Here is a 12,215-nt window from a genome sequence, read left to right as displayed (position 1 = left end):
TTGCTAGCGGAAGATAAGTCCCTATATCTTGACAACTTCCTATATGTTTTAACTCTCAAAGTGGAATTTGTGTTACTATATGCTATATGTACTAAAAAAGTTTTTATTTTTTAATTTTAGGAAGTCTGTTTGTTATTATTAAAATCACAGAGCTGAGCTCATTGTATAGAGAACTATCTTCATTTTGGTACAAGTTATTTTATTCGACAGCACCTATTTGTAAATGTTTTTAAGTAATAATAAAAAGAAGTGAGGTCTGTCAAAAATGACAAAATTAAGAACTACATCTCAAGCATAAATAACCTGAATTTATCAAGTGACGTGATTGTAATGACAAATTAACTAATAGGACCAAATAGAGAATTGTTTAGCTACTATCCAATAAATAACACAACAAAAGAGTTTTTCCAAAGATTTATTGAAGCAGAAAAAGTTGGTCAGATACTTGCTGGAAAAAAAGCAGTTTTAATGATATTCAAAATACCTTTTAAAAAGTATTCTAGCACAAGATTTTTCTGTAAACTAGATTATGTCGTAAACTTTTTTCTAAATCTTTTGGGAGTGTCGGTTGTTAAGAACTAGAGCTTATTCCTATTCCAAATCTATCTTGCGCTCCTGAAAAACTGCAGAAAGGCACTTGAAAGCTGTTTCTTTAAGATATGGATTTCTTTTTTATTCTTGCTGGTAATATATTGCTGCACCGAGTGTGTGCAATTTTTATTCAAGGTCATCGTGATGCTGAGAAGTTTCGTTGATAACCTGTTTAAAAAAAAAAAACCCAAATAAATGTAATGCCACATGCCAAAGATTAAATTATCCTATATATCATGGCAAATAAAAATCCTGCTAAATAGATATAATTTATGGTGCAAATCAGACAGTTATGTTGCTTCTGCACGAGTGAAAGCTAGAAGCAGCAGACACACAAGACTCTTCCACTACAGGCAATATAAGAATCCAATGGAATGTTGTTACTTACAAAAAGAATTTTTTTTAAAAAAAAGTGTGTTTATAAAGGATGGTATAATAGTTGTACACAACACAGCCAAGTTTAAAAGCAATGAAGACATATTAAAACTAAATGATCGTATGGCACATGCTTGTATTATATAGATGGGTTCAGGAATCTATAAAGTATGGAGGTGGGAAGACGCCATATGTCCAGGATCAAAGCATTCCCCATATTGACGTAGTCTAGTGAAGCTGTTTCTTGTAGCTGCTTTAGGAAGTGGTTTAAGGAAGCTTACTCCCACTTCAAATTAAGCACCAAAGCAAATCACTAATTTTGGAGTGTAGGAAGATTGCTATCTCAGCTTCACATCCAGGAGCCAAATAATTAGTTGGCTGTGTGTACTGCTGAAGAAGGAGTCTATTCTTTTTTTAGTAGGCATGAATGAAACCTGAACCTCTCAAATTAGCCTGCTGTATCTGAGATGCAGATCCATTGATTGAAAACATATCAACTCCCGTCTGAGATTACTCTACATTTTACCTAAAAGATACCAACCTGTCCATCTCTAGTTTCAACCGTCTTAATCAGAAGTGTCCTTTTTGAGTGGGTGTCCACCAGAGGGAGTGAATCCAGATTAGTTTCTAAATAAACAAAAAGAGGCCAAAAATGAGTACAAATGACTTTTTTCTTAGAAAAACCAAGTAACCATTTTAGTGAAACAATTATGATTTGTGGGGGAGAGACAATTGTGTGAAGTGCTACTCCCCAAATAATTTTTGAGTAGTCTCTGTTTGCAAGCCCAGGCCCTGACACACTTGAGAATCAGGATGAGACAGCACTTGCAGCAGGAAGAAGGAAAAAGGAGTTTGCATTTAACTTAGAGCATAGAGTGCAAGAGTGTACTTGGGTTTGAAAAGTAGATGTTTTACAGAGTTTTCTCTTATATGGCATTTTTCAGATATCCTAAAAAAAAGAATGCTTTGACATAAACACCATGGTTACAAGCTGCTGATGTTTTTCTTAAAGGGAAATAAAATGCTTACCCCTCAGGTTCAGGGAGGAAAAGTTTGGAAGAGGCAGAGAAATCCTATAAACAGATGAAGAGAAACAGTAAAATTGTAGGCACATAACTTCAACCACTAGGAACAAATTAATGCACTTCTCGTTTTCGTCATGTAAGAGAATGTACTGTTTTAAGTCATAAACTAGGGATTTGTCTCAGAAACATTTTCCTACGACTGGTCTTGTTAGTACATTTAAAATATGTTACTACATTTTCTCCACAGAGGCATGAACAGGAGTTAGAAGAGTGGAGGTTTTGACAGATTTGTGGGTTCAAATCCCAGCTCTGCTGTTATTTACTCTCTCTCAATTCAAATTCCTCCTCTACAAAAAGTGGAAAGTAGTTATCTCAAAGAAACTTTCTAAAGACTAAATGTGACACTGTGCTTAGAGGCCAGTGGCACAGGGCCTAACAAATGGTCACCATTAGTTCACGCATCCAAGTCTGAGTTCCCTACCTGCTCTCCTCGCCTTCCAGCAGCTTCCTGTAGGTGGCAATCTCAATGTCAAGGGCCATCTTAACATTGAGCAGGTCTTGGTATTCACGAAGGTGACGAGCCATTTCCTCCTTCATATTCTGAATCTCATCTTGCAGACGGCCAATAGTGTCTTGGTAGTTAGCAGCTTCAACGGCAAAGTTCTCTTCCATTTCACGCATCTGGCGTTCCAGGGACTCATTCTGTAGGAGGTGAGAAAGATCTCTGGTGTTATTTCTCAGAAAACCCCAGCTGTTCCCAGAACCATTTACAGACCTTCTGCAATAATTTCCATTAGTGGCAAATGGCGACCACTATAATTTTTGGTGGAGAATACAAGTACCAAGTCCTTCATATGAGAAGCAATGATATATGCAAGCTAAAACCTTCAAGAGCTCCATCAAGTCCATTTTGAGTCTGTCTTGATAATTCATTTTCTTTGCATTAAGGTATAAATTTTTACTCACTCAGCATTTTGTTCAGGTTATCACCATGAGCTTAGTCAACAAAATGAGTCATTATTTTCCCTCTTTTACTGCAGGGTTGGTACTCACGGTTCCTTTAAGGGCATCCACTTCACAGGTGAGGGATTGCACCTGTCTCCGGTATTCATTGGACTCCTGCTTTGCCTGGCGTAGGGCGTCATTGTTCCGGTTGGCAGCCTCGGAGAGGTCAGCAAACTGTTAGGAAGAAAACAGAAATGTAGATTGCTCACATTCAAGTCTTTTGATTCTCTTAGAAAAAAAATCGTATTTCTCACTGAATGTCTTCCAGTATAGGTTTAAATTTCTGTTTTAAAGTCAGGGAAAGAGCAGTGGAGTACTGACATTAATATTTTCAAAGTTCACTCTACTATGCTCATTTCAACACAGTGGACGTCAAAGGTATGGCATTGGGGTTTACTTGGAGGCAAGGTTAGGGAAAAGGGAGTCTGCTATTCTGAACGAGGTGATGTGGCCAGGTGTGGTGGCTCACACCTGTAATCCCAACATTTTGGGAGGCTAAGGCGGGTGGATCACCTGAGGTCAGAAGTTTGAGAGCAGCCTGATCAACATGGTGAAACCCCATCTCTACTAAAAAGACAAAAATTAGCCAGACATGGTGGTGCTTGCCTGTGGTCCCAGCTACTTAGGAGGCTGAGACAGGAGAACCACTTGAACTTGGGAGGCGGAGGCTGCCGTGTGCCAAGATGATGCCACTGCGCTTCAGCCTGGGCAGTAGAGCAAGACTCTGTCTCATAAATATACATATATATATATAAAGGAGGTGATGTGAGTGGTGGGAAGGCCGTGGCGACAAACACAATGTGAGCAAGAAGTCAAAGCCAGCTTTGCATTGGAGCTAGAGGATATTTAGGAATCGCACACAGGTATGGGGTATTGAGAACACAATGCTTTTCTTTTGTTCAAGCCACACTGATTTGTTTCCTACCTTGGACTTGTACCATTCTTCTGCCTCCTGCAGGTTCTTGGCAGCCACACTTTCATATTGCTGACGTACGTCACGCAGGGCAGCCGTGAGGTCAGGCTTGGAAACATCCACATCGATCTGGACATGCTGTTCCTGAATCTGAGCCTGCAGCTCCTGGATTTCCTGCAAAAAGAACAGACAGACGGTCAGCTGTGCCAGCCGTGGGGGCTGCCTTACCCTCATTCATTCCCCAAAAGTCACTCCACTAACCTCTTCATGGAGTTTCTTCAAAAAGGCAATCTCTTCTTGCAAAGATTCCACTTTGCGTTCAAGGTCAAGACGTGCCAGAGACGCATTGTCAACATCCTATTTTGAACAGAGAAAAGACAGGACATGGAGGATGTAAAAGTCTATGGCTTATCTCATTTATTTGTCTTAGATTAACCATCTGAACCTAGTCTCCTTACTATAGAAAAGGTGTTGACACATTTTATGACCCTTGAATAGGTTTATAAATCATTCAGTGCTATAATATGCTGTGCTTTCTCCTGCTCACTAATATATTTTAATTGTGACCCCTTGTGTTTTACTCAAGGTGGTGAATGGACAATTTTAAAATAAATAAACGTCCACACACATGGTAAACTGCACTCAATCATGACTGAATCCACATTTTACCTGTGACATTTTAAAATTATTTTTTAAGGCTGGTCATGGTGGCTCTTGCTTGTAATCCCAGCACTTTGGGAGGCCGAGGCGGGTGGATCACTTGAGGTCAGGAGTTTGAGACCAGCCTAGCCAACATGGCGAAACCCCATCTCTACTGAAAATACAAAAATTAGCTGGGTGGGTGGCACACACCTGTAGTCCCAGCTACTTGAGAGGTTGAGGCAGGATAATTTCTTCAACCCTAGGAGGCAGAGGTTGTAGTGAGCTGACATAGCGCCACTGCACTCCAGCCTGGGCAACAGAGTGACACTCTGTCTCAAAAAAGAAAGTAATTCCTTTAATTTAATTACTTTTTAAATCTAGAAAATCTATGCCACAACATTGTTAAGATTTGTTTTGTAATTTCATGGAATAACATGATGATAGAGGTGGACAAATTTTCATAACTTCATGTACACTTGAGTACATGGAGAACAGAAACTTGTGCTTCAAGAGTTTTAGCTTTTTTTCCCCACTCAAATCTTTTGAAACTTATCCTTAGGCTCCAAAGCAAATATGCAATCATGTGGCATCCATTGTACAAGGCTAGATTTATATTCAATAATAACCCAATTCAGGATATGCTGCCAAAGATTCAGTTCAGGAAAAATTGGAAAAGAAATGTAACTCTGAACTGTATTTTCTCTGCTTTCTCTGATGGATTTTTCTTCTAAAACTCCTTTGACTCATCCTACAAAGGCGTGTCTTTTTCGCTTGCCACTGTATCCGTTCAGTTGGCCTGTTTCAGAATGACTGGTCAAACTTGCAGAGAATGAAACTACATGAAGGATTTTTGCTGATTCAGCTGTCCTTCTATGTTTCCATTTGTAAAGCTCAACATTCCAATTCAGAACATGTAATCTTGCAACTAAGATTTTATTTCCTCTCAAAAGGATGCGTGAGGATTGTTTATCTTGTCAGCAATTATATTTGGAGTTCAGTTTATAGCCTTATGGTCTTAAACTGTTGAGACTTTTCTATCACCTTAGTGGAAAAATGAATGAAGAGTGGGTGATAAAAAGATCAGACTTGATGAAAACATTCATTTTTACTTGCTAAGCCCTAAGAAATACATAAAAGATATTTTACTAATCTCCAAAGAAAGATCAATGTGGTATTACTATTACATTGAAGAGAATGAGGAATTTTGCTTAAAGAGAATGAGGAATTTTGCTTAATCTCGAAACAGAGGATCTTTTGTATTGATGTTGTTTTACGTTAACTCACTACTCTGCAGAAAACATTACAGGTATGATAATCAAAAATGCTCAAGGACTAAAATGAACCACACATTGCTGTGGTTAAATTAATTTGGTAAATGTATTTCAGTTTCAAAATGTTGTACTACACTATTCATCTGAGAGTGCTTTGTAGTTAATCCCAGTAAATATTCCAGGGAATAAAACTATAGACTATAATGGGGATCTTCTGGCTTCTGGATTCCAATTTTAAGTCAAAAATTCTATAAGTCCATCCAATTTTGGTGGGAAAAAAAAAAACGCACAAAAACCCTTTAGTTAAAATTGAATTTTTCAGCCTTAGATTTATTACTATTATTATTATTTTTTATGGCGAGAGTGCTAAAGAATACAAGAATCCAATCAAGAAAGGACTTTCAAAATGTGAGGTATGTTTGTAGCTTTAAAAACTTTTTACATTACATACTTCTCAAGTCTGGGCCAGATATTAGATAACGGATGTTAGCAAATACTTGTGTCCAATTAGAACCGTGCTTACATCACTACATATTCAATAAGAATGTAGCCTGCTGCAAAGCTTCCCCGGGAACACAAAGACTCCTATTATTTCTGTCCACAGCCACCACATTTGCCAGAATGTCTGTATCTACATTCCATAGTGAAGCCCATAGAAACCATTAATACCCCTCAGCCGAGGGGACAGATGGCTCCTTTTCACCCTTATTAGATCACAAAATAGTTGTGCATAGTGATACTTCCATCGAACTTTAATGCCACAATAGAAGTTGCAAAGAAGAAAAGAAACTTGCTGGCTCCATTCCAGTTGGAAACTAAGTTTTCTTATCTTCCAACACGTTTTCCATTTTAAACTGTAGGGCATAACTGCGCTTTTTGTGACCTTGTAAAAATTAAGCGACTTGACTTTGGCAAACCACAATCTAAAATTGTGACCGTTCGAAACCAGAAGGTCAATGTGTTGCAAAACTGTGCAACATTTTGAAAACAAAGTAGAAAGTTAAAAGATTTTTCTTTATGTCCCAAGGAACGGCTTAGAAATCATTCAAGGATCGCTTGAACCCGGGAGGCAGAGGTTGCTGCGAGCCAAGATCTCGCCACTGCACTCCAGCCTGGGCGACAGAGTGAGACTCCGTCCCCCAAAAAAATCGTCCAAGCGGTTTTATTAATATTTTTTCTAATAATGAGAAGCTCCAATCTGTGGTCTTCCCGCCACTAGAGGGCTTTACGCGCAGCCCTGAAGTTTTGCACTTTTTAGACGTGGGTTAAGCAACTTTTAGAATTGCTCGTGGGTTGTGTTGGGTGGGGTCAGGTAGCTGCGAGTGGGAAGAGAGCCTACAAACCTGTCTGAAAGATTGCAGGGTGTTCTCGGCTTCCTCTCTCTGAAGCATCTCCTCCTGCAATCTGAAACAGTTGCGCATTAACCAAAGGGGAACTGGGAAACCGCCAGGGGCGGGGCGGCCACACCCAACCACCACGTAGCCGCGCTGCGCCTCCAGAGCCGCTGCGCCACCTCGGCGCAACTAGCGCTTGCAGCTTTCAGGCCTGTGGCCCTCGGCAGGTTTCAGTGGGACCTTGGGCACCGCGCAGAGGGGCAATCACGGTCGCCGCACAGACCTGCAGGACAGCGCCGCCATACCCACCCCCGAGAGACCATCCCTTTGTCTCGCTCCCTCCACCGCCTTCCCCTCCTTCCTTCGCCCGCCCGGCGATTGGCCGCCCGCCAGAAGGGGCAGGAAACTTTATAAAAGTTTGGAGGACTCGCTCTCATTGTGCCCAAGGGCCTTCAACTGCACACAAAGTGGTAGTTTTAAGAAATCTGTAACTTGAAACGGAGCGTCCTTGGGCAATGTGTGGGGACAGAGGGGGAAATGCGAACTGCAAGGTCTGGGTTCTGGGCGGGGCTGCGCCGCCACAGCCACAGCCGCTGCTCTCCGCAGTCCCCCCGGCAGGCCTCCCCCGGGCCTCATCCCCAAGGGCGTGGCAGCCCTGGCGGGGGCGGGGGGCGTTCCCCTCTCCCTCCAGCCCCCTCCCGAGGCCCAGCGACTTGCAATGGGCGCAGCCTTACTTCTCCCGGAGGCGCATGATGTCCTCGGTCAGGTTGTCGCGCTCCACCTCGACGCGGGCTTTGTCGTTGGTTAGCTGGTCCACCTGCCGGCGCAGCTCCCGCATCTCCTCCTCGTAGAGGTCCCCCAGGCGCGACTTGCCCTGGCCCTTGAGCTGCTCGAGCTCGGCCAGCAGGATCTTATTCTGCTGCTCCAGGAAGCGCACCTTGTCGATGTAGTTGGCGAAGCGGTCATTCAGCTCCTGCAGCTCCACCTTCTCGTTGGTGCGGGTATTCTTGAACTCGGTGTTGATGGCGTCGGCCAGCGAGAAGTCCACCGAGTCCTGGAGGAGCCGCACCCCGGGCACGCTGCTCCGCAGGCGCACGGCAGAGGAGCGCGTGGCATACACGCCGCCCGGGGACGAGGCGTAGAGGCTGCGGCTGGTGCTGGGGCGCAGCGCGCTGCCCAGGCTGTAGGTGCGGGTGGACGTAGTCACGTAGCTCCGGCTGGAGCTCGGCCGGCTCGCGGTGCCCGGGCCGCCGAACATCCTGCGGTAGGAGGACGAGGACACGGACCTGGTGGTCATGGCTGCGGAGGGTGGCGATGGGCTGGGCTGCGGCGGTGGCGCGGACTGGCTCCTAGAGAAGAGGCGGACGAGGGCGCGGTGGGTGTGGGTGGTGGGAGCGCGGCTGAGTCTCTGGCGCGGGGACCTCGGAGCGAGAGTGGCAGAGGACTGGACCCCGCCGAAGGCGCTGTTTTTATAACCGCATTAGGAAGGAGGGTCCCCTCCCACTGCCATCCCAGCGGCGGAGCGCGCCAGCCAATAGGGACCTGGCGAGAAGCGGGGAGGGTGGGCGGGTGGGGTGGGGGCGCCCTCGAGCCTTTCTCCTCCAGGGCCTGGGACTGGGCATGGTCCCGTTACTTCAGCGCTGGGCTGGGACTTTTGGGGCTTTCCGGATGATAGTCTGAGCTGGGCTCACCCTGGGGTGCTGAAAAAGGCGGGGTCGCGCGGTGAGGGGGGATCCGCCCGGGACTGAACCAGAGGAGTCCGGTGGCACCGCGCCAGAGGGGCGTGGGAGGAAGCGCGCGGCTGCCTCGGGGCTGCGGTCAGGTGGGGAGACCCGCGAGCAAAGGAGCGGGAAGAGGGAAGAGTAAGGGATCCGGCAGATCTGAAGTCGCTGAGAAAGAAACAAAGAGCGCCTGAGATTGGAACGCGGGATGGGGGCGCGCACAGCTCAGGAACGCAGGGCTCAGGGCCCCGCGCAGCCTCGCTCACCGCCCGCTTGGAAAGGGGGGCTGCTCCGGCCCGCGCCTCTGTCAGTCGACTTGCCTTGGCTGGGAGATGTTGGGGGGGAGGGGAGGCTCTATCGAGGGACCTAACGGACTCAGTCCAGCTTCGGACGGCGGGAGTTGCCAGGCGGCGGTGGCAGAGGAAAGCCCGAGGGAGAGGGGTGGGGTCGCTGAGTCACCGGTGGTGACTCACCGCGCCCTGCTGTCCCGCCGATTGAGGGCTGCTAAGCGGTTTAGGGGAAACCGTTAGACCAGATTGACTCGAGTCTCCGCGGCTCCGCGCGTGCTGCTGGTTCCCAGTCCTACCAACTTAGAGCTGGGCCATCGCTTTGATGTGTGCGGTGGGGCCCTTTGGGGGACAAGAGCGCCTCTAAGTTCTTATAACTCGCTAAAGCCTGACTTTGCTCGATGTGTGGACTTTTTGTTAGTAAGAAACTTCTTCAGCCTTTGAAGAGGCGCCATACGTGGGCCTCCTGGATCACGATTGCACCGGGAAGGTTTTTCTTGCAGAGTCCCCGCCCCCGTCCCTCCGGTCTCCTCTCGCTCTTCCCCCTCCCCGCGTGAAACCACACCCAACTTTTTAAACAAGATCTGAAAATTCTGGGTGAAAGAGGAAACTCAACGTCCGTAGTTTCAAAATCGAACTCAGTGATCAGTGGTTTTCACCCTGGTGGAAGTTATTAAAGGTATAATTTGAGCCAATGAAATAATTAATTAGGTGTTGCTTAAAAACCCCAATTTGATTAATGAGTTCAAATGAAAGGCAATTATATAACACAAATGACAGAATGTTTGGCGGCAATAGATTTGTGTGTTAATTTTAGGACAGCAATGCACAGTGCAGGGTTCACGGTGATTTGTCTGGGAAATGTCACAGGTCCTGTTTTCCAGAAGAATTCGTGCAATTGACCTTGGGGTGAGGGGGGATAAAACTGTCCACGGAGCAAAAAACTTCGTGTCCCAGGCACGGAGGGAGTGTTCAGATTCGGTCATCTTAACCTTTCTAGGGAAATCACTCAATTCAAGGGCTGTTGTTTCAATATTAGTAACGAGCAGAGCTGAGTACTCACCAGCCAAGGGAGATAAAAGGCGGCTATGTAAATCAGTCTTCTTGTGATTTAGTAGCAATTGAAAAAGCACAGGTTTTTTGAGTATTTAGATTTATGGTGTACTGAAAGGATTAACTACAGAACCACTGTAAAATCGATTCTGCAGTGGATAGGAGGGAAAAAAATGCATTTCTTTCTTTCTTTCTTTCTTTTTGGTGGGGGCAAGGGGTACTGCAGGTTACCTGGTATTTAAGAAAAATAATTTAGAGGCCAATGAAGAGCTTCTTCTGACTTCTTCGGACAAGCCTCTTTTAGGCAATATTTTGTTTACCTTATCCCGGTTCGTTCTTGCAAATGGTGCTGCCAAGGTGGAATTACAGGACTCTCTACTGCCCAGCTCGCCTGCTGGGGCTTTCTTTTATTCTCTCTTTCACTGGGAGGCTGCAGGTCATTCCCCAAGAGCATTCCTGGGGCTGGGTGCCCTGGAGGACAAACCTATGCTCTGAGTTACATCTTGCTTTCTGAGAGCCCTTTATTCAAGCCACTGCTCAGCAAATGTCACCATTGTGAGTTTGCCTGGAACCCTTAGAATGAGAAAGGCGATCTCTGTATGGGAGGAAGAGAGTGTGGAACTCACTTCTACATGCAATGCCGATCCCAGGGCAATGCGGTGGCACTGTCAGGGGACACTTGCGGACTGACTCACTATGGAAAAGGAGGACAAGGCATTGGCGCAGTGTGGCACTGTGCCCTGCTGGTGCCCATAGCTGACTCCTCAGGGCTGTGGTGATGTCTCCTGGAATGGGCACCGGTTCTCTTCATCATCTCAGGGATAGGTAGCTCTTCCTTCCAACCTGTCCCCATTCTGAAGTCTCAGGGCTGTGACAGGCTGCTCTCTTGCCACATACATGTTTGTTTGATGCACATAGAGTGTATAAAAGTGTAAGTGTTGTGTAATCCCAGCACTTTGGGAGGCCAAAGCAGGAGGATTGCTTGACATCGGGAGTTTGAGAACAGCTTAGGCAACATAGTGAGACTCCATCTCTAACATATATATATATATGAAACAAAAAAAATTCGCCAGGCATGGTGGTGCACACCTGTGGTCCCAGCTACTTGGGAGACTAAGGTAGGAGGATTGCTTGAACCTGGGAAATTGAGGCTGCAGTGGGCTGTGCACACCACTGCACTCCACCCTGGGCAACAGAGTGAGAACCTGTCTCAAAATAAAGTATATGTATGTACTACACACACATATACATATACACATATACAGCGTTCAATGTGTGCTTCCTGTTAGAAAATACCATTGTTTTTGGTGGGCTGTAAGAGAAGTGAAAGCTACAAAAACACTTTCACTCATTAATGTAGAATTCATGAGACTTAAGAATTCATTTCATTCTCAGATAAGATATACAGTGCCTCAATCAATGGGTGATAGTCATCAGTCAGGGAGATCAATGAATCTGAACTTACATCCTTGAGTGAGACAACTCAGCCTGCTCTCTATGCTACTATGTTCTTAGGTATCTTTTGGGTACACAGACATAGCTTTCACGGGTTTTGTGTTTATTTTTTGATTGCTATGAAAACCTATCTCAGAAGTATTTTTAAGTGCTGGACTAGGAAGCTGCTTTCAACACAGCATGATGTGAGTTGCATATAAATAAAGACATGGTGGTGTAATTCATAGCGCAGGCATAAACACTACCACATCTAAATTACCAACAGTGATTTTGGAATTTGCAAGCTGTCATGATGTCAGTTGAATTGGGTGACTTAAACTGACGGACCAGCCAGCCGTGTGGACAGAAGCTTAGTGGCCTATGGAGGCTTTGGGAAAGCTGGCTAGCCGTGCCAAGAGAACAGCATCTAGCAGGACTGTTTGGATGGAATGTTAGAAAGAAGGAGGAGGGTAGAGTGAGAGGGTGAAAACCATATCAAAACCTAAAATCCATGGAAATACAGGTAATAATAATAGTATAACTACTTTAATGTTGATACCAACT

At 45.3% G+C, this 12,215-nt stretch overlaps 1 protein-coding gene across 1 annotated transcript; it reads right to left on the bottom strand.

The window, feature by feature from the left end:
• Positions 1-399: 399 nt before the first annotated feature.
• Positions 400-8,598, bottom strand: VIM (vimentin). Its single transcript, XM_045399641.2, has 9 exons — positions 7,891-8,598; positions 7,166-7,226; positions 4,171-4,266; positions 3,922-4,083; positions 3,045-3,170; positions 2,473-2,693; positions 1,996-2,039; positions 1,508-1,593; positions 400-759 (listed from the first exon to the last, which is right to left on the bottom strand). The coding sequence occupies exons 1-9, from the start codon at positions 8,451-8,453 to the stop codon at positions 718-720; spliced, it is 1,401 nt and encodes a 466-aa protein (XP_045255576.1). The 5' UTR covers positions 8,454-8,598; the 3' UTR covers positions 400-717.
• Between the last annotated feature and the right edge of the window lie 3,617 nt (positions 8,599-12,215).

Source organism: Macaca fascicularis, chromosome 9 (genome assembly GCF_037993035.2).
Source record: "Macaca fascicularis isolate 582-1 chromosome 9, T2T-MFA8v1.1".
Classification (NCBI taxonomy): domain Eukaryota; kingdom Metazoa; phylum Chordata; class Mammalia; order Primates; family Cercopithecidae; genus Macaca; species Macaca fascicularis.
Note: the sequence above shows the minus strand (reverse complement) of the source record. Positions and strands in the feature narration are given on the sequence as shown.